At 43.6% G+C, this 23,317-nt stretch overlaps 1 protein-coding gene across 3 annotated transcripts in view; it reads left to right on the top strand.

Moving 5' to 3' along the window:
* Positions 1-15,813, top strand: part of LOC140219807 (uncharacterized) — a 91,456-nt gene extending 75,643 nt beyond the window's left edge. For all 3 annotated transcript variants that reach the window (XM_072289720.1, XM_072289718.1, XM_072289719.1), the window contains exon 4: positions 14,407-15,813. In XM_072289720.1, coding sequence (XP_072145821.1) covers positions 14,407-15,476 — 1,070 coding nt within the window. In that variant the 3' untranslated portion in view covers positions 15,477-15,813. The remainder of the gene's footprint in view (positions 1-14,406) is intronic.
* Positions 15,814-23,317: the final 7,504 nt, after the last annotated feature.

Raw genomic sequence — 23,317 nt, forward strand, 5'->3', positions numbered from 1 at the left:
CAGTCAAGCACAGCACTGGGTAAAAGTAAGTACATTTTTCATACTGCTGGTGCAATAAAAACAGTGAAATTATTTTCGCCACTAAGGTTGCCATTTTCAGATTGCTCGCACAATTATTCGAATGTTCTTGCCAGAAATTCATAATTGTGGTTGGCGGCTCAGTATTCTAACTTAACATTGAAATGTGAAAGTGCCAACACCGACAAACTCTCCATGTGAGGTAGCTGCTTATGTAGCACGCCAGCCTAGAACTATGGCGGAGGTTCTGGCAGTTGCACTACTGCCCGCCATCAGCTGACATTTTCCCATAATAAGCTACGTCAATTGTGGGGATCTGTGTGGGTTTTCGTTTAGACCCTCGCCTATGAGCGTGAAATTATCCTACTGTGTTAACTTTCATAATTATCTTCGAACGGAACTGTTCTTGAAGAATCAAGCAAAATTAGTTATATCATAAGAAGCGTTAGGCATATCGAGCTGTTAGGCAAAGGAAAGCGGAACACCTCCTCGGTGTCCGTCATCGCGGTAGTTTAATGCGTGTGGGTTCGGTTCCCACCTGCGGCAAGTTATTTTATCATTCACTTTAATTTCGATTAATTTATCGTTTCATTACTTTATTTATTAGCACAAGTAATTTCCCCTATGTTGCCCTTGGTGTCCGTGTTTGCTGGCTTCTTTTGATATGACTAATAAAAATCGGGCCCCTCGGTTAACCACCTTTCTTCTCGTTGATTACATAACGAGGGTACCGAATCCGGCAACATTGATGCCTTTAGGTAGCATATGTGGTTCATCATCATCACCAGTGGTTCATCGCATATGTGGTTCATCATCACCAGTTCATCATCATCAGCCTGGTTATGCCCACTGCAGGGCAAAGGCCTCTCCCATACTTCTCCAACTACCCCGGTCATGTGCTAATTGTGGCCATGTTGTCCCTGCAAACTTCTTAATTTGATCCGCCCACCTAACTTTCTGCCGCCCTCTGCTACGCTTTCCTTCCCTTGGAATTCCGTAACTCTTAATGACCATCGGTTATCTTCCCTCCTCATTACGTGTCCTGCCCATGTCCATTTCTTTTTCTTGATTTCAACTAAGATATCATTAACTCGCGTTTGTTCCCTCACCCAATCTGCTCTTTTCTTATCCCTTAACGTTACACCTATCATTCTTCTTTCCCTAGCTCGTTGCGTCGTCCTCAATTTGAGTAGAACCCTTTTCGCAAGCCTCCAGGTTTCTGCCCCGTAGGTGAGTACTGGTAAGACACAGCTATCATACACTTTTCTCTTGAGGGATAATGGCAACCTGCTGTTCATGATCTCAGAATGCCTGCCAAACGCACCCCAGCCCATTCTTATTCTTCTGATTATTTCAGTCTCATGATCCGGATCCGCAGTCACTACCTGTCCTAAGTATATGTATTCCCTTACCACTTCCAGTGCCTCACTACCTATTGAAAACTGCTGTTCCCTTCCGAGACTGTTAAACATTACTTTAGTTTTCTGCACATTAATTTTTAGACCCACCGTTCGGCTTTGCCTCTCTAGGTCAGTGAGCATGCATTGGAGTTGGTCCCCTGAGTTACTAAGCAAGGCAATATCATCAGCGAATCGCAAGTTAATAAGGTATTCTCCATTAACTTCTATCCACAATTCTTCGCAATCCAGGTCTCTGAATACCTGCTGTAAACACGCTGTGAATAGCATCGGAGATATCGTATCTCCCTGCCTGACGCCTTTCTTTATTGGGATTTTGTTGCTTTCTTTATGGAGGACTACGGTGGCTGTGGAGCCGCTATAGATGTCTTTCAGTATTTTTACATACGGCTCGTCTACACCCTGATTCCGCAATGCCTCCATGACTGCTGAGGTTTCGACTGAATCAAACGCTTTCTCGTAATCAATGAAAGCTATATATAAAGGTTGGTTATATTCCGCACTTTTTTCTATCACATGATTGATAGTGTGAATATGGTCTATTGTTGAGTAGCCTTTACGGAATCCTGCCTGGTCCTTTGGTTGACGGAAGTCTAAGGTGTTCCTGATTCTATTTGCAATTACCTTAGTAAATACTTTGTAGGCAGCGGACAGTAAACTGATCTGTCTATAATTTTTCCGGTCTTTGGCGTCCCCTTTCTTATGGATTAGGATTATGTTAGCGTTTTTCCAAGATTCCGGTACGCTCGAAGTCATGAGGCATTTCGTATACAGGGTGGCCAGTTTCTCTAGAACTATCTGCCCACCATCCTTCAACAAATCTGCTGTTACCTAATCCTCCCCAGCTGCCTTCCCCCTTTGCATAGCTCCCAAGGCTTTCTTTACTTCTTCCGGTGTTACCTGTGGGATTTCAAATTCCTCTAGACTATTCTCTCTTTCATTATCGTCGTGGGTGCCACTGGTACTGTATAAATCTCTATAGAACTCCTCAGCCACTTGAACTATCTCATCCATATTAGTAATGATATTGCCTGCTTTGTCGCTTAACCCATACATCTGATTCCTGCGAATTCCTAGTTTCTTCTTCACTGCTTTTAGGCTTCCTCCGTTCCTGAGAGCATGTTCAATTCTATCCATGTTATACTTCCTCATGTCAGCTGTCTTACGCTTGTTGATTAACTTCGAAAGTTCTGCCAGTTCTATTCTAGCTGTAGGGTTAGTGGCTTTCATACATTGGCGTTTCTTGATCAGATCTTTTGTCTCCTGCGATAGCTTACTGGTATCCTGTCTAACGGAGTTACCACCGACTTCTATGGCACACTCCTTAATGATGCCCACAAGATTGTCGTTCATTGCTTCAACACTAAGGTCCTCTTCCTGAGTCAAAGCCGAATACCTGTTCTGTAGCTTGATCTGGAATTCCTCTATTTTCCCTCTTACTGCTAACTCATTGATCGGCTTCTTATGTACCAGTTTCTTCCATTCTCTCCTCAGGTCTAGGCTAATTCGAGTTCTTCTTACCATCCTATGGTCACTGCAGCGGACCTTGCTGAGCACGTCCACATCTTGTATGATGCCAGGGTTAGCGCAGAGTATGAGGTCTATTTCATATCTAGTCTCGTCGTTCGGGCTCCTCCATGTCCACTTTCGGCTATCTGGCTTGCGGAAGAAGGTATTCATTATCCGCATATTATTCTGTTCCGCAAACTCTACTAATAACTCTCCCCTGCTATTCCTAGTGCCTATGCCATAGTCCCCCACTGCCTTGTCTCCAGCCTGCTTCTTGCCTACCTTGGCATTGAAGTCGCCCATCAGTATACTGCATTCTGTTTTGACTTTACTCATCGCCGATTCCACGTCTTCATGGAAGCTTTCGATTTCCTGGTCATCATGACTGGATGTAGGGGCGTAGACCTGTACAACCTTCATTTTATGCCTCTTATTAAGTATTACCACAAGACCTGCCACCCTCTCGTTAATGCTATAGAATTCCAGTATGTTACCAGCTATGTTCTTATTAATCAGGAATCCGACTCCTAGTTCTCGTCTCTCCGCGAAGCCCCGGTAGCACAGGACGTGCCCACTTTTTAGCACTGTATATGCTTCTTTTGGCCTCCTAACTTCACTGTGCCCTATTATATCCCATTTACTGCCCTCTTATTCCTCCAATAGCACAGCTAGACTCGCCTCACTAGATAATGTTCTAGCGTTAAACGTTGCCAGGTTCATATTCCAATGGCGGCCTGTCTGGAGCCAGGGATTCTTAGCACCCTCTGCAGCGTCGCAGGTCTGACCGCCGCCGTGGTTAGTTGCTTCGCAGCTGCTGGGGACTGAGGGCCGAGGTTTGATTGTCGTGTTCATATAGGAGGTTGTGGCCAAGTACTGCACCAGGGTAGCCAATCCTGCTCTGGTGAGGGAGTGCGTTACCGGTTCTGGTCACCGGGATCAGGCCTGTTTATGCAATTTTATCAACACGCGGATTTTTTTTAATCCGGTGGAAAATTGCGCAGCACCGGGATTCGAGCCACGGACCTCTTGCACGCGAGGCGGGTGTTCTACCTCTACGCCACCGCTGCACATCTTGACCAGTTGCCTTCACCCAAAAAGATCACGTTCTCGTGACGCCTTCGGCATGGAGGACGTTCCACGTCCGCCGCCAAGGTCTGTGAGTGGCGGCGCTGGCTAACACTCCCAGGGTTCTACTAGGACACATAAATACCCAAGAAAGTGGATGGGAAAACAGCGCCGCGCTAGCTCAATTGGTAGAGCATCGCACGCGAAATGCGAAGTTGTTTTTTTCATCCACTTTAATTTCGCTTAATTTATCGTTTCATTACTTCATTTATTAGCACAAGTAATTTCCCTTATGTTGTCCTTGGTGTCAGTGTTTGCTGGCTTCTTATGATGTGACTAATAAAAATCGGGCCCCTCGGTTAACCCCCTTTCTTCTCGTTGTATATATATATATATATATATGTATGTGTGTGTGTGTGTGTGTACGATAAATTGTGAAAAAAATCCATTTTCTGTTTGCCGTCTGTTTGTTTGAAAAGCTCTCTGCGACAGCAGATAAAGTTTGTGTTCAAGCAACTATTTGCACAGACGACATTTGTTTTATGAAATTTACCGATACTTCAACTTTAACGGACTTGTAAAATTTGGAGATAATGGCCTCATGGGAAGGTGAAAATAAAAATAAATAGCGAGTTCCATCTAGAGATAAAGAAGGAGGGTGCGCCTATGGTACTGGGTTGTGCTGCATGATTAACATAGTTGTTTTTCACAGAGTGGTCCAGCTTAAACAGTGGTTTTATAGCACCAAGATGACGCTGAATGTTCTCAAAACTCTTCCGATGTCTGGTCGTGGCATGTCTAAGTACCTCCATGATAATCTAAGCCGCTGCAGTTATCTTTAAGCGCACGCTAGGCACCAGCGCTTCGTCACAGTCTATACGAAGTGGTGGGTGATTTTTAGTGTTTGGATTGCGTTTATGAGTGAGTGACTACTGACTGCTTTCACATAACCTGCCCACTGTAAAAACTTCGTATAATATAGTTTGCAATGGCTTTCACAACCTGCTCCGAATGTCTGTTTTACTGGTCCAAAATGGATTTCTAGCGGCTGCAAAAGCTGTTATGAAATGGCATGCGCCAGTAGCATCAACATCCACAACACGTGGCAAAAGCTGGCGGGAGCTCATGGAAGAAGCCAATTCCAGAGATTCAAGCTGTGCAATTTAGGAAGAGACACCTTGAGAAGGCTGGGGTACCGAGTAGAAGAAAACAACAGAGGCAAGAAAAGTATTGGGCGTTCCTTTGTGTTCTAGCTAAAAAGCATAGATCTGCGCTATGAACTGTATAAACTCGATACAGAAAACAAGTTTGTAACAGCCCATTTAAGGTTTACAACTATAGTGAGATCTTTCTTAAAGGGTTATCTTGTAACATCAGTTGCTGAACAAATGAACATACCAGGAACATGCCTTCTTACATGTAGTACACATAGAAATACAACATCTTTAGTAAATGCATATAATCCCGTAAATGACAATGTTGTGGTACATATATTTTAAGACTTTTCCTCACACCAAAGCATTAATTTATACCTCTTAGTTGTGTTCTCGATCAGCAATGGTTTAGGAGCCTAATGGGACCAACGTGTTTCTACATGTTCTTTGCGAAGCGGCACATTATTCAATTCAATTCAGTCTTTATTTTTCTCTTGGACAGAGCAGGAGACAGGACTAAAAGCTCGTAAGCTTGGCAGAGGTCTTGCCCCCTTTATCAACTTGGCAGTACAGTACACAGGCAGCTATTTTCAATTTAAAAAAAAAATACTGAAACAAGATAACAAAAGACTTCGTAAAAAGCAGCGCTATGCATTGCAGCACAAAACATAGGCATTCGAAAGAACAATTAACATGTTATGGGGCAAAACATAGGCATTAGAATAAACAAATAACCTGTTATGGGGAAACGAAAAAACAAAAGCGGTATAGCTTTACATTGAGTACAATATCACGTAAGTTCGCTAAGAAGAAATCCCTTAATAGCATCAATTGAATGCTGAAAGGGGTCAAACAATCTTTTGTTTAACTTATTTAATAATACTGGAAGAGTATAAGAAAGAGACTGCTCGGTATAATATGCCCTAGGTGCCGGTACTAACCAAATTTCCTTGTATTGCAAGGATGAAGAATTTGAACTCTCTGTTATGTGTAAAGTCAAACCTGACTAAATGTCGAACATGTTTGCATCGAATCATTCCTTATATTGAACAATTTTTAGAACACTGTTGCATAATAAAGAAATTACCGCAAAAAATATGGTTCCATCGAACAAAAATGGCCATTACTGATACATTGAACTTCAAAAAGCATGGAAGTTCCCGAGAAGTTGGCTTTCGTTCTCAACTGTATTAAACATGAAATATTCTTACATAAATTGCTGTTTTATGGAATAAGTTGTATATCCCTGGAGATTAATAATAGTTACTTATCGTCTATTATACAGTGCGCAGTTGTAAACTGTAACCCATCTACCTTTGGCATATGTTCCACAGGGCTCCAGTTTAGGGCCCTTGCTTCTCCTAGTTCATAGTGATATTAGTATACCTAGTACAGCTGATATAGTTCTGTATGTAGATGACACTATCATATTTTTCTGCAGTCACAACTTGAACACTCTAGTAAATGCAAAGAAATATTTCTCTGAACATGATCAAATTTCAGCTACATGTGCGCAAAAGAATATTTATTGTCCTTAAACTTAAGAATGAAATTCTACATTTTGACCCTATCTTCAGTTTGAAAAAAGCAAAAAAATAGAATGTGTGAGCTCAATACGTTTTCTTGGAGTGACATTTAGTGAACAGTTAACCTTCACTCTGCATATTAATTACTTGCGTTCCAGTATACCGTGCTAAGTCGGTCTAATACATATATTAAGGCTTGTCCTACCAACTTTGCTGAAAAAAACAACTATGTTTGACACTTACCCAGTCAGTTCTTCATTACTGTTTACTTTTCTGAGGTAGACAACATATGCAAACCTAAACCCCTCAATTATATTGCAAACAAGGCAATTAGAGCAAACGGTAATATTCCCAGAACTTCGATAACACAGGAATACCGACGAATACCAGCGCTTCTTAATACGCATACCTTAATAACCTTTCGGCAGGCAATATAGGCTGATTACAAGATCCACAGCAAGCCTAACCTTTAGGCTGATTACTTGACCCACAGCAACTAACCTTAGGTTTTGTTCACTTGCACAGCCTGGTGCTGTTTCTGAACTGCGACGTGCATCTTGCAGGATTGCGGAGGCTAGAACTAGCTGTGGGCTTCTAACCTTTGAACATAGCATCATAACTTTCCTGAATGATAACAAAGCACGCGAAAATCTAATACATGAGTTCTCTTGTAAAATGCTTTACAAAAAAGAAGTTATGGATCTATTAAGGGTTCATCCAGAAATATGGTTTCCATCAATATTAGAAATAGACAACATTGTTTGTTCTCATAGAAATTTACACCATTTAAAAGAGGAAACTTTACTTTATTTTTCTGCATAATCGTGGTCTTTTTCTGCGCATTTTTGTAGGCGGTGCTCCAATTTCTGTATCCCACTGTCGTTGAACTCCGCCGCCAATCCACTGAGGAAGCGTTTCAACTCTCCTTTGACTTCATTGGCGCTCCTGATGCGTTGACCGCTCAAACGTTCCTTTAGCTTGGAGAACAAATGATAATCATCACGCGCAAGGTCTGGACTGTACGGTAGGTGGGGCATGACAATCCACCCAAAGTTTATCAAAAGTTCCTTGGTTTGACGGGAAACCTGAGGCCGAACGTTCTCGTGAAGCATCGTTACACCGGCAGCGAGTCATCCTCGCCTTCGGTTCTGGATAGCTTGCCTGATTTTTATTAGTGTTGCACAATAACTGTCTGAGTTGATTGTTGTCCCACGTTCCATGAAATCGATCAACAGTATCCCCTTACGATCCCCCAAAAACACTGGCTATGATTATACAAAAAAGAAGTGACGTGTGCAGACAGGACACAAGAGTAGAGAAGGGGACAACACGAACGCCGACTATCAACTGAAGGGAGCACTGAGGCGAAAAAAGAAAGAAGACACAAAACTCATCTGCGCATGCTCAGGAATGGTAACACCACGTGTCAGTCGGGTACACGTGCCGGTCTACGTGAGAAATAGCTGTTCAGGCACTTAATCTCTTCCTTATGTAAGGTAATCGATGGCTGACTCACGCACGCACTTCCACCATTACAGATATGCCATGCTTCTACCATAAGACGCGTATCTTCATTCTTATACCTTTACAATAGCGCGCATTGATCTAACTCTGGCATCCAGTTACAATCTTGGCAGTGTAGCGAAATATTAGAAGGCGATCCACCAGTTGACCTTTTATGTTCCATTAGCCTCTGATTGATACACCATCCCGTTTGCCATACGTAGAACAGGCCACGGCTAAGAGGAATTTTATAAACCACATACATACAACAGTCAGTAAAACTGTTGTTCTTATTGTGCTTCACTGGACAAATATCTGTTCGTTCTTTGCCTTTTGCCTGCTCCTTTGTTCTCTGTACGGCAGCGCATATCTTACCTAGCTTATTGGGAGCAGTCAAAGCAACATTAACATCATATCTACTTGCAACTTTTTTAAGCCTGTGCGGCACTGAATGAATATACGGAATAGCAACTACTGTTTTTTTTTTTTGCTATTTACTGCTTTCTGTAATCACGTCCGTCCCTCTCGAAACCGACTTTTTTAGGCGCTCAGCCACAGTGGCCACTGCTACACTAGGATAACCTGCTTCTAATAGGCGCTGGACCTGCGCATTAAAACTGGCGCTCATTTTGTGCATGCATGATCTGGTGAGCGAAGACTTAAGGCACGACTTGGCAATTACGTTTTTTACTACTTTGGAATGCTTGGATTGAAAGTTTAGCAACGGCTTCGAAGATCTTAGGGAGTACTGCCAACACACATGATTCTGTTCGAAGACCAAGGAAATGTCAAGAAACTGAATTACGCGTCGCTGAGGAAATTCCTTGGTAAACTTTAATCCTCCTCCATAACGTTTACATTGTTCACTTACTGAAGTACCAGCGGAATAGAATTCTTTCCTATTTCAGAAAATCAGGTAATCCTCAACGTAACGAAATATCTTGATAACACAATCACCTAAGTCTTTCTCTAGGCAGTTGTCAACCTTACTCAGGTAAATATTGCTAAGAATAGGGGCAACTTTTGAGCCAATACAAATACCTGACTTCTGCAGAAAAACACCATCTCTCCACCCAATCAGCGTCGACTTCAGGTACGTTGAAAGAATTTCTAGAAAAGCTCCCGTGGAAACACCGCATCTGTCAATAAAAGCCGACTCTAGCACTTGTTCTTTAATGCACTCATTTACGGAATTTAGCAACCCGTCAGGCGGCAAAGAATAATACAGATCTTCGATATCCATACTAAAAGCTGTACGATCACCAGGATTTCCTCCCTCAAATATTGAACTAGTGCCTGAGAATTACGCAATCAAAAGGGGTCTGAAAAAACTAGTCAAGCTAAGCAGTTCTGTAGGCAACTAGCGACACGGACCTGCCACGTCCCTTTCTCTCACACTATTGCACGAAAAGGAATTTCTTGCTTTTGGGCCTTGGCCGAGAAAAACAGTTCTAAGGTGAGGGATTTAGCTTTCTTGACATTACAGACAACCCTATCAAGATTATGTCTTGACAAGAGGTCAACCGCACGTTGCTTAACTACCGAAGGCTTGAGTTTTACTGGCTGTAAATTATTTTCTATGGCTGAAATCGCTTTTTCTGAAAACATGTCATCTGGCATAATTACGGAATAACCTTCCTTGTCAGATATTGCTGGTCTAAGTTTATGCTTCACAAGGTAATCAACTAATCGTCGGATAGGGTCAGACGTCTTAAAATGAGAATTTGATTGTTTAATGCTAGTAATGCAATCTGAAATACAGCGCGAGCGTTCGTCCGGGACGAACCTGTTTATGTAGCGCGGTATGCTTAAAACGTCAACGGGTTTTATGTTAGGCTTAAAACAATGCTTAGGACCTAAAGCAAGGGTTCTTCTATGGTTATCACTTACGATGGCGTCTCCAAGAACCAGTACGTTATTTGACGGTGAATTAATAGAAAGGTGTTTCCTCTTACTTTGTTGAAGCTCCGGAAGTTTCATCCTCCATAGGAAGTCCGCGTGTTGCACGGCTAACCTATTCCAATCGGCGTAGAGGTGGTTCCAATGGCGACCGTCTCCCAGGGCCGCGCAACGGACCTTTAGACACTCCTGATAGAACCTAACTTGGTGCCATGATTCAGCAGATAGAATAGCTCCTATCCTCCACGCATGCCCAGTTGATGGTTTAGGGAATACGCACATCATTTGAACTTCCAATGGGACGACGCGATTACGACTAAACCATGACATGGTTCTAGCGCGGATCATAAATATCGCAATTAAGGAAGCTAACGAAGCAGGATTGTGCAGATAAGTAGGGGAACATGGAAAAGGGCTCAGAGTACCAGAAATGTGTTGTCCACAATTCGTGTTGTTCACTTCTCTACTCTTGTGTCCTGTCTGCACGCCTCACTCCTTTTTTGCATAATGAATCCTTACCTCAGCTTTCTGTCGTTCTAAACTGGCTATGACTTTGGCAACAGAATTAAGGAGCTTCTTTGAACTTCTTTCCAACTGCTGACTCTGGGTGACGGCACTGTTAGGATTTTTGTTTCGTTTCGGGAGTGAAATGAAACACCCAAGTTTCATCTCCCGTAACAATGGTATCCAACAATACTTCCTTATCTTCTTGACACTTTTGAAGAAACTGGCGAGCACAGTCAAGGCATTTATCCTTGCGGTCTGATGTCAATAGCCGCAGTATCCGTCGAGCACAACACTTGTGAAACCCCAATTTTTCAGTCAAAGCTCTTTCTACTGTACCGTAAGAACTCCCAGGAATCGGAGCAACAAGTTCACGGACGGTGATTCTCCTGTTTTGAAGCACTTCGCGTTGGTCCATCTCGATAACTTTCTCCTAAACTGGCGGTCTTCCACTCCATTCTTCATCGTGGACTTCCTTCCGACTGGCACTAAAATCCCTGCACCACTTTCAGACGTGTTGAACGGACATACACTTGTCGCCATACGCCTCTGTCAACTGACGATGAATATCCACGGGTGGAGTCCCTTTGGCCGACAAAAAGCGAATTACGGAATGAATTTACGCTTGGTGGGATCAACAATGGGAACCTCCATATCGGACGGCTGCTGAGCCAAGAATGAGGGGCGCAGCGAAGCGAGGCCGGGGGGAATCGAGAGAGGGGGAACAGCCGCGCGCAGCAGTGTTGCCGGATTTCGCCTCGCACCTTCCCCGTGTGGCTGGAGCTCTTTGGGAACCTTATTCCTGGAGTGATATTACACAAAATTTCGACTTATTGTGGTCATAACGTGTCCGATTACTTATTTATTTTTTAGTGCTGTATGTGTTGCTCTCTATCACAGCTGTAGCTGAAAAATAGGTTATGCTGAAACGTTTTTATACTGTGCACAATTGCGGATGTTCTCTTTTGGTGTGATTCTGATGCTGCCGCACAAGGAAGCTTGTTGCCATCTCAAATGCATTCGTTGTCATCACCAGGAAGGCGGGCCTCGTCAGGCACACACAGACTTTAGCCTCCCCCCTGATGTCGCGATGCATGTTTGAATGATGTATGTGAAAAGCGATTCTTGCAATAAACTTTCAATCTTAAAAAAAAAAACTTTTCAAGTCTGGTAACTAAGGAGTGAATGTGAAGATTCATTTAAGGAAAGCGAGTGATAGCACTAACTGTAGTGTACCAAAACGTCACTCTGCAGAGAAGAGGCTTAATTTTGCTTTGTATTGGCATCTTAAAATAAACAAATGTTACCAAAGAAAAGTATGGTGATACAGCTTCAGTTATCTCTTTCTACTATGTATGCCTGTAGTAAATAAACTTAACTTTCTCCATGAACTGTGAACCTTGCTCATTTGGCATAAGTGAAGAATGAGCTTGATGTTAAGATCGTTTGGAATTTTTGCTATAATTTTATGCTGGAAAAATGTTCAATTGGCCGATTCAATTACTTTTTATGCTTCTGTGGACAGAGAAGCATATATAACGGCTCCTTACGAATTGTCAAGCACAAGGAATTGCAGCAGAGCTGCCTTAAATATTGCGACAGTTGTGACTATGCGATATACGTCGTATCCTCACTCATTGCACAAAAGTGCAACAGCATGAGGAGGAGCCGCATGATTGGCACTTTTGCTGTCAGCTTTTCGCATAAGCATGACTTTGCGCAGTATTACCCCGCAAAAAGGGCTCAAATTTCAAATGAAGCGCTGTGCGCCCTTCGCCTCACAGGCACCGAATTCTTAGCCAATGAGTCAAGGTTAACCTCAAGGGTGTGCCTATGTCTCCTACAATGCTGTGACGTCACTTACAATAATATATGACTTCGAGAATTATTGAAGGCAACATCAACTATTTGTTTGATATATTGCTTCAATAAACGATTTCGCGATTAGAGAAATTGTAATATTTATAACTAGAATGTCTGTGAGTCTTTGTTTTAGTCTGCCGTAGCTGGTGAGACATACTTCGGTTTTGTGTGCTGGTTCCCACATTGTGCAGTCGTTTCGTGCTGAAAACGAAACTATCTGCATTTTTTACCTGGTTCCAAAGTGCTATTGTGCTCTTTGATTCGCCTCTGTCTGCCTCAGTGCTTGTGACTGTGGCACTGACTTATGCCATTATTCATGGGTTCTGGCAGAGGACGCCTGAGCAGAGCGCAATGAATAGAGTGCATGTCAAATTGTTCCACTTTAGTTGTTATATTTTTGCACCTGTAGCTCGCACCAAAAATGGTAAACATTTAAGAGTAAGGTCAGTGTTGGGGTAGGGATTACAGAAATTTCAATTTGAGGTGTGTCTGTTTGGCAGTAAAGCGTGCGCTGCCACAAAGCTACACTTCTGGGGAAGGTTCTCGACTGCCCAAACTTTCATTGTCTCCTGGGTAACCCCTCGATCTTTCCATTCCTGGGTGTAGAAACTCCCTTTTCCCCACATTCATTGTCATTCTTTCCTCCTCTGTACGAGTCGCTATGTTGCGTTTAGTAGTTAACGAATGCTCAAACCTCTTGATAACGAAACGGGATATAAGAAAATAATGGATATAACGAAGTACATGAAATTCTCTGAAATCCCCATAGAGATCACCAAATTTAAAACCTCATTTTAAGGAAGTGAAATTGTCCTACCAATGCATATCATGAAGTAGATTTGTCCACTAAACCAAAATATACCCAACCGTTGCGTGCTGAGTGCATCACTTCCCCCAGGTTTCTACACTCATTCACCGAAGTAGTTTAAAATTCCCACATCTCCGCGTCGAATACGTATTCGATCAACATTGGTCTGTATCAGAACCACGCGTAGCTGCGCACCTATGCACAAGCAGCAGTGCACTATTGCACTTCTCCACTGACCTCTCCCTCTCTTGCGGGAGCTTGGCTGCACGGTTATGCACGGCGGAGCGAAAGATTAGTGCAGTCTTTTCTCTGTAGCTTGCCGCGCAGGCAAGCACAGCTGGGCGGGGCCTCGGAGACTTCCTCCGCAGCAATCGCGGGGGTCACCCCCAGGCTTTGCATTCACTCTACCTCGCTGCGGTGTGCCGTGCAGGGTTCCCGAGATCGCATATGAGCAATTTTAGAGATTGAATGCTGTGGCAATATAACCAACATATACCGTATGTAGTATAGCCAGGTATGGCATATACAGATACCTAAATATATATGAGAATTTTCACTCACCGTGACGCCGGCGCAGGACGCCAACACGGGGCTCTTCATGTTATCGCTTTATAATAGTGTTCCTCGCTGGCTCCTTGCAATCTCAACATATGAAAACATTACCAAAGTTTAGTGTGGGATCAAGAAACCGACTGATGAAGTCTTACATTAGACAAATTTGTTGTGCCAGAGGATCCTAAGCTTTGCAAGTTCCGAGTACGGCATCCGGGCCTCAATTGCTCATTAATAATCAGAGAGCATGCTGGGTCAAAACATTTTTAAACAGTTTGTTAAGGTTCCTAGAAATGCGTCAAAATCTTCGAACACTCCACGTTCTCTGATTTTCTAATTTTACACCTTTCTAAAAAATAATTTCTATTATAGGCGGATATCACAAACAGCATCGTCAAGCATTCAAATGCAGAAGTATTGAGTAAATTAAAAAGGACCACCAAAATTTCTTTGTTTAATCATACTTGAAATCACCCTCAAGGTCTCCCGCCCCCATAAAAAAAATAAAGCTTGTAATTAGATTCGGCACCTGTTTTCCTTCTTGTATTTCATGCTATCTTTAAATACTTTTGTTTTTTTTTGTGCAGCATCGAGGTCTCCTATTCCTCCATCAACTGCCACGTGTGACAACTCAAAGCAAGGATTCCTGCACCGATGTGACCTATGTGACCACGAGGCTGATAAATTGTTTCATCTGGACGCATATGCTAGCTTCCATACTGACGAAAAACCATATCAGTGCCCTTTATGCTCTCGGAGCCTTTCACGAAACAGCCACCTAAAAATCCACTTGCGCACTCACACAGGTGAGAAGCCCTATCAGGGCCCTTCATGCTCTCGGAGCTTCTCATTAAAGGACAACGTTATGAAACACCTGCACGCCCACAGTGGCGAGAAGCCAAATCAGTGCCCTTCATGCTCTCGGAACTTCCCAGAAAAAGGCAAGCTTACGAAACACCTGCGCTCCCGCACAGATGAGAAGCCACATCAGTGCCCTTCATGCTCACAGAGCTTCTCAGAAAAGGGCAACCTCATGATACACCTGCGCACCCACACAGGCGAGAAGCCATTTCAATGCCCTTCATGCCCTCTTAGCTTCTCACGAAAGAACCGCCTGAACGAACACCTGTGCACCCACACAAGTGAGAAGCCATTTGAGTGCCCTTCGTGCCTTCAGAGCTTCTCACAAAAGGCCAGCCTGAAATCCCACCTGTGCACCGACACAGGTGAGAAGCGATATCAGTGCTCTTCATGCTCTCGGAGCTTCTTGCGAATGAGCCACCTGAATCAACACCTGCGCACCCACACAGGTGAGAAGCCATTTCAGTGCCCTTCATGCCTTCGGAGCTTCTCACTAAAGGCCTACCTGAAATCCCACCTGCGTACCCACACAGGCGAGAAGCCTTATGAGTGCCCTTCATGCTCTCGCGGCTTCTCGCGAAAGTTTCTCCTGAATAACCACCTCCGCACCCACACAGGTGAGAAGCCATTTCAGTGCCCTTCATGCCTTAAGAGTTTTTCACAAAAGGCCAGCATGAAGCCCCACCTGCGCACCCACACAGGTGAAAAGCCATTTATGTGCCCTTTATGCCTTAAGAGCTACTCACTAAAGGCCAGCCTGAAATACCACCTCCGCACCCACACAGGCGAGAAGTAGCCATATCAGTGCCCTTCATGCTCTCAGAGCTTCTCGCATAAGACCCGCCTGAACGAACACCTGCGTATCCGCACGGCTGAGAAGCCATTTCAGTGCCCTTCATGCCTTCAGAGCTTCTCACAAAAGGGCAGCATGAAATCCCACCTGCGCAGCCACACAGGCGGAAAGCCATATCAGTGCCCTTCATGCTTTCAGAGTTTCTCGCGAAAGAACCACCTGAACTAACACCTGCGTACCCACACGGGTGAGAAGCAATTTCAGTGCCCTTTATGCCTTCAGGGTTTCTCGTTCAAGAGTGCAATGAAGGTACACCAGCGCATTCATACGGGTGACCGGCCATACAGTTGTACTGTCTGCTCCGTGTCCTTTAAGCAGTCTCATAGTTTGAGCGCACATAAGTGGACAGCACAGCACCATGATGCTGCAGGGTAGGTCAACAACTATGTTGAACTAGAGCTTGAGTAAAATGTCTATGGGCGTGTAGCTTGTAGCATAGTGTTCTACTGCATCAGGTAGTACAAATGTCAGGATGTGGTCTGATACGGTCTCTGAAACACTTTTCAGGTCCCCATATTTGCTCTAGATCTTCTTTCAGCAGGTAATAAAACATGGAGCTAAAGAAATTATGAAAAGTGACCCACACAAGGCTTTTACAGCTGAGAAAAAACATAAACGTACAGCTAAACCTCAATAGAATGAAGACGGTAAAATTAGCTGTTTGCTTTCTAATATTATGTTTTTTTATTAGAAAAGTAGTCGTTGTTCATCCCTATCTCAAAAAATTACTGCTCTCATGTGCCTAGAAACAATGTATGTTCGTTGTATTAATTGTTACACTGCAGATGTCTGAACGATCTGCCTTATAAGCTCTGTGTGCTTTTTCCCCTGTATTCTCTTTTGGTACATATGAACTTGTTCTTTTAAACCAATTCATGTATTTGTTGGCTCTAGGTGCTGGTTTATGTGGTTCATCCCCGAGATACTTATGATCTTATTCTATTCATACTTCTTTTTTTCTTTTTGCAAATGGGTACTTTTTTACAGCAAATGATTGTTTAATACGTTAGCTTTCCACTGTCTGTTTCCTCGGAGCACCAAATAAAACCATATGTTTAATCAGAATTCATTGTCTGTTCTTGGTATTTGAGTACCTGAATGACAGCATGCTATATAGTGATGTCAGTATTTTATCCTATCGAGGGCTGCAAGAGAGGATGAGTGGTGGTAATTGGAAAGTTCATTATTAGCACACAAGGCTCTTGTTGTAACTTATATACATGAGTAATTTACGTCTTGGGTTGCCTAATTCATTCCTACATATTTCTATAAAAATATTTTTATAAAATTTACATATTGAATCGAGTATACAGTGACACCTGCACAGTATAATACATTTGAGGACAGAAGGCAGGAAATCTGGTCAATAATGTTTTTCAACACTTGCGAAGATTCTTTGTGAATTGCAGTTGTTCCAGTCTCAAGTAATTTCTTCACGAAGAAAGTTATGCACAGGGCATGTTCTTAATATAATAAATCCAAGAAATAACTGTTTTTATTTTGATTCAGTTCGTACGAATATTTCATGCTTTGAATAGGCACTTCCTAAACCAAGATATCTTCTAGTAACATTGGAACACTTAGAACATTAGTTGCTTTATAATATATAATATATATATATATATATATATATATATATATATATATATATAAGTATAGTATAGATAGAATTCAGCCTGCTCTCAGAAACGGTGGAAGCCAAAAGGCTGTGAAGAAGGTACTAGGAATAGGCAAGAATCAGATGTATGCATTAACGGACAAAGCGGGCACTATCATTACTAATATGGATAAGATAGTTCAAGTGGATGAGGAGTTCTATAGAGATATATACAGTACCAGCCAGTGGCAACCACGATGATAATGGAAGAGGAAGAGGAAATTCTAGAGGAACTTGACATCTCACAAGTAACGCCGGGAGAAGCAAAGTAAGCTTGGGAGCTATGCAAACGAGGAAGGCAGCTGGGTAGCATCAGGTTACAGATTTGCTGAAGCATGGTGGGCAGATTGTTCTAGAAAAACTGGCCACCCTGTATACGAAATGCCTCATGACCTGGAGCTTACCGGAATCTTGGAAGAACGCAAACATAATCTTAATTCATGAGAAAGGGGACGCCAAAAACTTAAAAAAAAATTATATACCGATCAGCTTACTGTCCGTTGCCTACAAAGTATTTACTAAGGTAATCACAAATAGAATCAGGAACACCTTAGACTTATGTCAACCAAGGGACCAGGCAGGAATTCCTAAAGGCTACTCAACAATAGACCATATTCACACTATCAATCAGGTGATAGAAAAATGTGCGGAATATAACCAACCCTTATATATAGCTTTCATTGATTACGAGAAAGCGTTTGATTCTGTCGAAACCTCAGCAGTCATGGAGGCATTACGGAATCAGGGTGTAGACGAGCCGTATGTAAAAATACTGAAAGATATCTATAGCGGCTTCACAGCCACCGTAGTCCTCCATAAAGCAAGCAACAAAATCCCAATAAAGATAGGCGTCAGGCAGGGAGATACGATCTCTCCAATGCTATTCACAGCGTGTTTACAGGAGGTATTCGGAGACCTAGATTGGGAAGAATTGGGGATAAAAGTTAATGGAGAATACGTTAGTAACTTGCGATTCGCTGATGATATTGCCTTGCTTAGTAACTCTCCCCTTGAGCATAACATAGGGATGAAATATGATGACGTGTGTAGTAGGGGCTGTATACGTTTCTCGGGGAGGTAGGCTTTCCTAGCTATACAGAGATCATTTGTACTGAATGAAGAACCCTTTGTGTGCAAGCAAATTCCCCATTTGTTCCTTATACTCCACTTGTGCTTTTAGTAAACAGTGCTTCTTAACATGCGACGGAACAACAGGAACTTGCCAATGTTATGAACTCGGGTATGTGCACATTGTTTTAAACTTATTTTGGGGATAGCTGTTCATTTTTCGAAAACTATCTGAAATGTATTCTAAACGACTTTTTTCACTTCTGGCCCTATCCCATCCGCATCACATGAAATCTGAAAAATTATGCTTGTGCTGACCACTTGTTTAAATCTGTTTTAGGCAACAAAGTACCGCATATAATAAGTAAACACGCAAAACAATTTTCTCCTTTCTGACAAGTTACACTGCTAAGGATTACCTTCACACCCACTCAGCCATCTTGGTAACACATACGCCTACAGGCTTAGACACTTTACAGTCACGTGAAGAGGCGCCTGCGCCGACACGTGACCATTTCAGTGCACATTCTTTCAAAACTTCTTCATAACTTGTGAACTCAAATAGCATTTATCTACCCACACAGTTAAGCAATGTAGGTGTCTGTGTCTTAATAAAAGTAAAATAAACTGGCAAAATGCATATGTGAGCAGTATGCTGCATGGCGTTCTTTTAGACAAGCGTTACTATATGCGGGGATATGTTGAGCTGCTAGGGTAATTCACATGTTCCAGCATAATGTTACAAGCTGTTTCATTGTGTTTGAAAAGTGCAATGAAAGAATTTTGAACACTGATGTGACATGACTCAAAACTGAGAGCACCACCGTGATGTCTGGTACCAGTTATGCAGGCACACATTGTGGAAATAGATATATGAATAATTAACAATTAAGTTATTTAGTTATATTAAGATATAGTTTAGACCAGGTGTGATGAAAGTTGCACAGACATTTTTAGTAATCAGTTTTCAGCACATGTTTCAGTGGCCATGATCATGTGAAATCCCTTTGATGTAACGGCTCAACAGCGAAGTACTTGTTTATTCGCTATGCCTACAAGAGACTCCTGTGTACAGAAAAATATTCATTAGCGATAAATTGCGAATGCTGTAAGTCTCCCTACGACATGTTATCAAAGTAGACCGCTACCTAATTGAACATCCTTGTGCATGAAAAGAGTATTATGTGTGCACAAGAAAAGCTAATGGCATATTTTTTTTTCTGATCTCTTAATGTCCTGAGTTGTTTGGAAGTTCTGTTGAAGTAGAACGAATATGTTGATGCCTTGTTTAGTTAGAGCTAAACTAGATTTCTGAGACATTGAGAACATTAGCAGTGTGAATGCACTCGTGAATGAACCTACTTGTTTTGTTGGTATCTTCTTATTCTGCAACAACTGACCCTTTTGTCTACAATTGTGTGGAAGCAAAATGACATTAGCAATTCTGTTCTATATGTATGCATCATTTCTCTCATGTGCATTGCCTCTATGTACATTGAAGCCCTATGTAGGTTCCTTCATATTCTCTTGGAATGTGTGCTAACATATGGGCCTTTCTCAGATATAACGGTGCACAGCTACACAAGGCAGGGGCTCTCAAACTTCTTGGTGTTGGGGATGCCTGACCAGCTTTTCCGTAGTGCCGCTCTATTCCTTTTCACGCTAGTTTGCTTACACACAGACCTAACATAAGAGCTCATTAATGCTTATGGAGCATGAAATGGCGATAAGAGGGAGCCCTTTTTGACACTCAATGCGCAGAGAATCCGGCATGCCTGGGGACAAGGATGGGTGGGTTGGGGGGGAGCCTCTGGATCTGCCTGCCATTATATGCAGTTAAAATAGCAATTTCGCTTGATGAGATATGTGCGATGATATATGAACCAGCAATTCTTTTTCCGCTCTGCATAATGCCCTGCGCAGGCAGACCATGTGGCTTTTACACTACGCACAGTGTGCCATTCACAGCATGTTCACACCAATTGAAGTTCCGGGCACTCAAAAGCCTATAGTAGAATTTTGCAAAGAAATGTTGCATGGCACTCTTGTTCTGGAACGGTGTTCGATGTATCAGTCGTAGTGATAAGCATAAATGCCCGCGTCGCCTGGAATGTAGCTGTTGTATTTCCTCCATTCTGGAGCCAAAAAGTCCCCCTCCCCAGCGGCGCCAGACACCAGATAAACCCCCACGCTGCGGGCCGCCGACGAAATGGCATGGAGAACTTCTCAGAGGCGCCGGACATTTGATACCCCTCAAACTACGTGCCTTACTGGCGGGCGCGTTGTAAACAAACGGCGAGCGGCGGTGCGGTGGTGCCTTCCAAGTGTGGAGGTGGTGGTGACAACTTTATTGCACACAGGGGAGTTGCGGACACGCAGGTCCTTGGGCCCCCGCACGGCTCCTCTGCACTCAAGCGTTCATGTCCCGGAGGCTCATGACCCTGGCAGCCCGGCCTGTGGCGATGGCTTTGGTGCGTGCGTGGTGCAAGAATGCTTGTGTGGCATGGTGTATTGTGACTTTCTCCTTCTCACTACTCTCTCCCATTTCCCATACCCTCTAGTGAAAAATAAAGCAGTCTTCTTGATGCGCTCGAAGCGAAAGGACGTCTGTCGTTTTTCCATCAGTTCAAAGTTCTCCGTCTCTTATTCCACAACATTTTTTGGTGCCGAAACCCGGGAATAGGGACGTCAAAAGATGGACATCGACAGAATCAAGCGAAAAAGGGCCGTGGCGCGATCATCTACAACCAAGCTGATCAATGAAGTATCCACCATGGACGACAGCGCATCAATCGGTGAGCTGGAAGAAAAGCTAAATCTTCTTACTCTTAAAGAAGACTCACTGAAAGAGCTAGATCGGGAGATAGAAAAAGGCGTTGAAGATGAAGCTTTCGAAGAGGAAATCGCATGCTCCGAAATGTACAGAGAAAAGATCATCGTGGCGAAAACAAAGGTACAACGCATGCTACGCGACTTTAGCTGCACAAATGTTTCATCAGATCGCACACTAAACTCCTCAGATCAAAGAGAATCTAGCGCAAACGATTCGCAAATACGCCCCACCGTAAAGCTGCCAAAGCTCGAAATCAACAAATTCAACGGAGAGCTTCGAGAGTGGCAAGGGTTCTGGAGTCAGTTTGAGTCAACTATCAACGCTAACCAGAACCTCTCAAAAGTAGACAAATTCAAGTACCTAAACAGCTACTTGACAGGAAAGGCGGCGGCTGCGGTAGCAGGACTTGACTTGTCGGAAGGCAACTACGATGTCGCTCTCTCGCTATTAAAGGAGAGGTTCGGCAGAAAGGAAGTTATTATAGATCACATGTCACGGCTGCTTAACATCAAGCCAGTGCGTGACTCACGGAATCTCGGTCAACTGCGCAGCCTCGTCGACGAAGCAGAGACAGGTGTACGCAGCCTCACTTCTTTAGGCGTGAGTGTTGGCACTTATGGAACTTTGTTACTGACCGTAATAAAGAAAGCGGTGCCTGCCGACCTTCGTCTAGAATACCAAAGAAAAAACGAGGCTACGAACGAGGGAAGTGAGCTGGAGGAGTTCCTGCGTTTTTTGAGAAAAGAGGTTGCGACGCGGGAGATCATACAGCGGGCCGAAGCTCCGAGAGACAACAGTGCCGAATTGGTAAGGGAAAGGCGCAACAGCAACACTAAAGCGGCGAACATGCCTACTGCAGCGGCACTGCACACCACGATCAAGGACAGCACAGCATGTCTATTTTGTAATTCGAACGGCCATGAGACCGGCAACTGCAACGCAAAGATGTCTGTAGCGGATAAGAGAGAGGTGCTGAAGCGTGACAATCGATGTTTCCGGTGTACAACAAAAGGGCACGAGGCAAGAGAATGCCGTAAAGCTAAGTGGCTCAGGTGTGCGCATTGCAAGGGCAGACATTTAACGACAATGTGCGACCCTGACTTTAGGAGACACCGCAACACTGATGAAAGGGATGCATCTTCGTCACCGGTGATTGAGCAAGCCACGGTGTTGAAGTCCTCATTAGGCACGGGAGATGACTTGATGTGCAATGGAGAGCAGCAGTTTCTCCTACAGAGAGCGCGAGCTTGGACAGAGGGTCCACATGAACGTACGCTTGTCAGGCTTCTCCTGGACGGTGGCAGCCAGCGAACCTTCATTCATCGCAAGCTATCCGAAAAGCTGCAGTTAAAAGTGCTGGGAGAAGAGGAACTTAAAATATTTGCCTTTGGTGAGATATCAGCCACCACACGCACAAAAACGCGTCGAGTGGAGCTGTGGCTCAGAAGCCAGTACGACGGAAAAGGGGTGCGAGTGGAAGCGCTGGAGGTTCCTTGCATCTGTGCAGATATCATGGCTGCTCCATCAAATTCTGTTCTACTTCAACTTTCAAAATTTCACTTCCAAGTCGCAGACGCCTCGCGGGGCGACGAAAGCGAAAATATTGACCTTTTGATTGGCGCTGATCATTACTGGGAAATTGTCACGGGATCCACTAAGCGTCTCAGCTCCAAATTGATGGCAGTGGAGACTGTATTCGGATGGACAGTCCAGGGCCAGGTCGGCACAAGGAAGTCAACAGGAGTCTGCTCCTCGGCTGCTGGCGTGATGCGGATAGGAGTGAGTGAACAAATTTACAAGGAAATATCAGCACAGCTAAAGTCTTTCTGGGAGCTCGAGCACATCGGTATCAAGGAACATGAGCCAGTTCGTCACGAGGACGCAGTCCTTCAGCACTATAGAGAAACCGTCAACTTTGAGAATGGCCGCTATAAGGTGTCGTTCCCTTGGAATTCGATGGTTTACGAGCTTGGCGACAACTACGAGTGCGCAGCAAGGCGTCTTAAAGCACAGACAAAGCGCCTCTTGGAAGGAGATTCGTTGATTAGGGAATACGACGCCTGCATAAGAGACTACATAGAAAAGGGCTATGCAGAGCCAGCCAGCAGGGATTACGGCACGTCGGAAGGTCCGGTGTACTATATGCCACATCAAGCAGTTGTTCGTCGCGAAAGTCAGACGACAAAACTGAGGGTAGTATTTTATGCATCATCTAGTGCCAAAAAT

Source organism: Dermacentor andersoni, chromosome 8 (assembly GCF_023375885.2).
Source record: "Dermacentor andersoni chromosome 8, qqDerAnde1_hic_scaffold, whole genome shotgun sequence".
Classification (NCBI taxonomy): Eukaryota; Metazoa; Arthropoda; class Arachnida; order Ixodida; family Ixodidae; genus Dermacentor; species Dermacentor andersoni.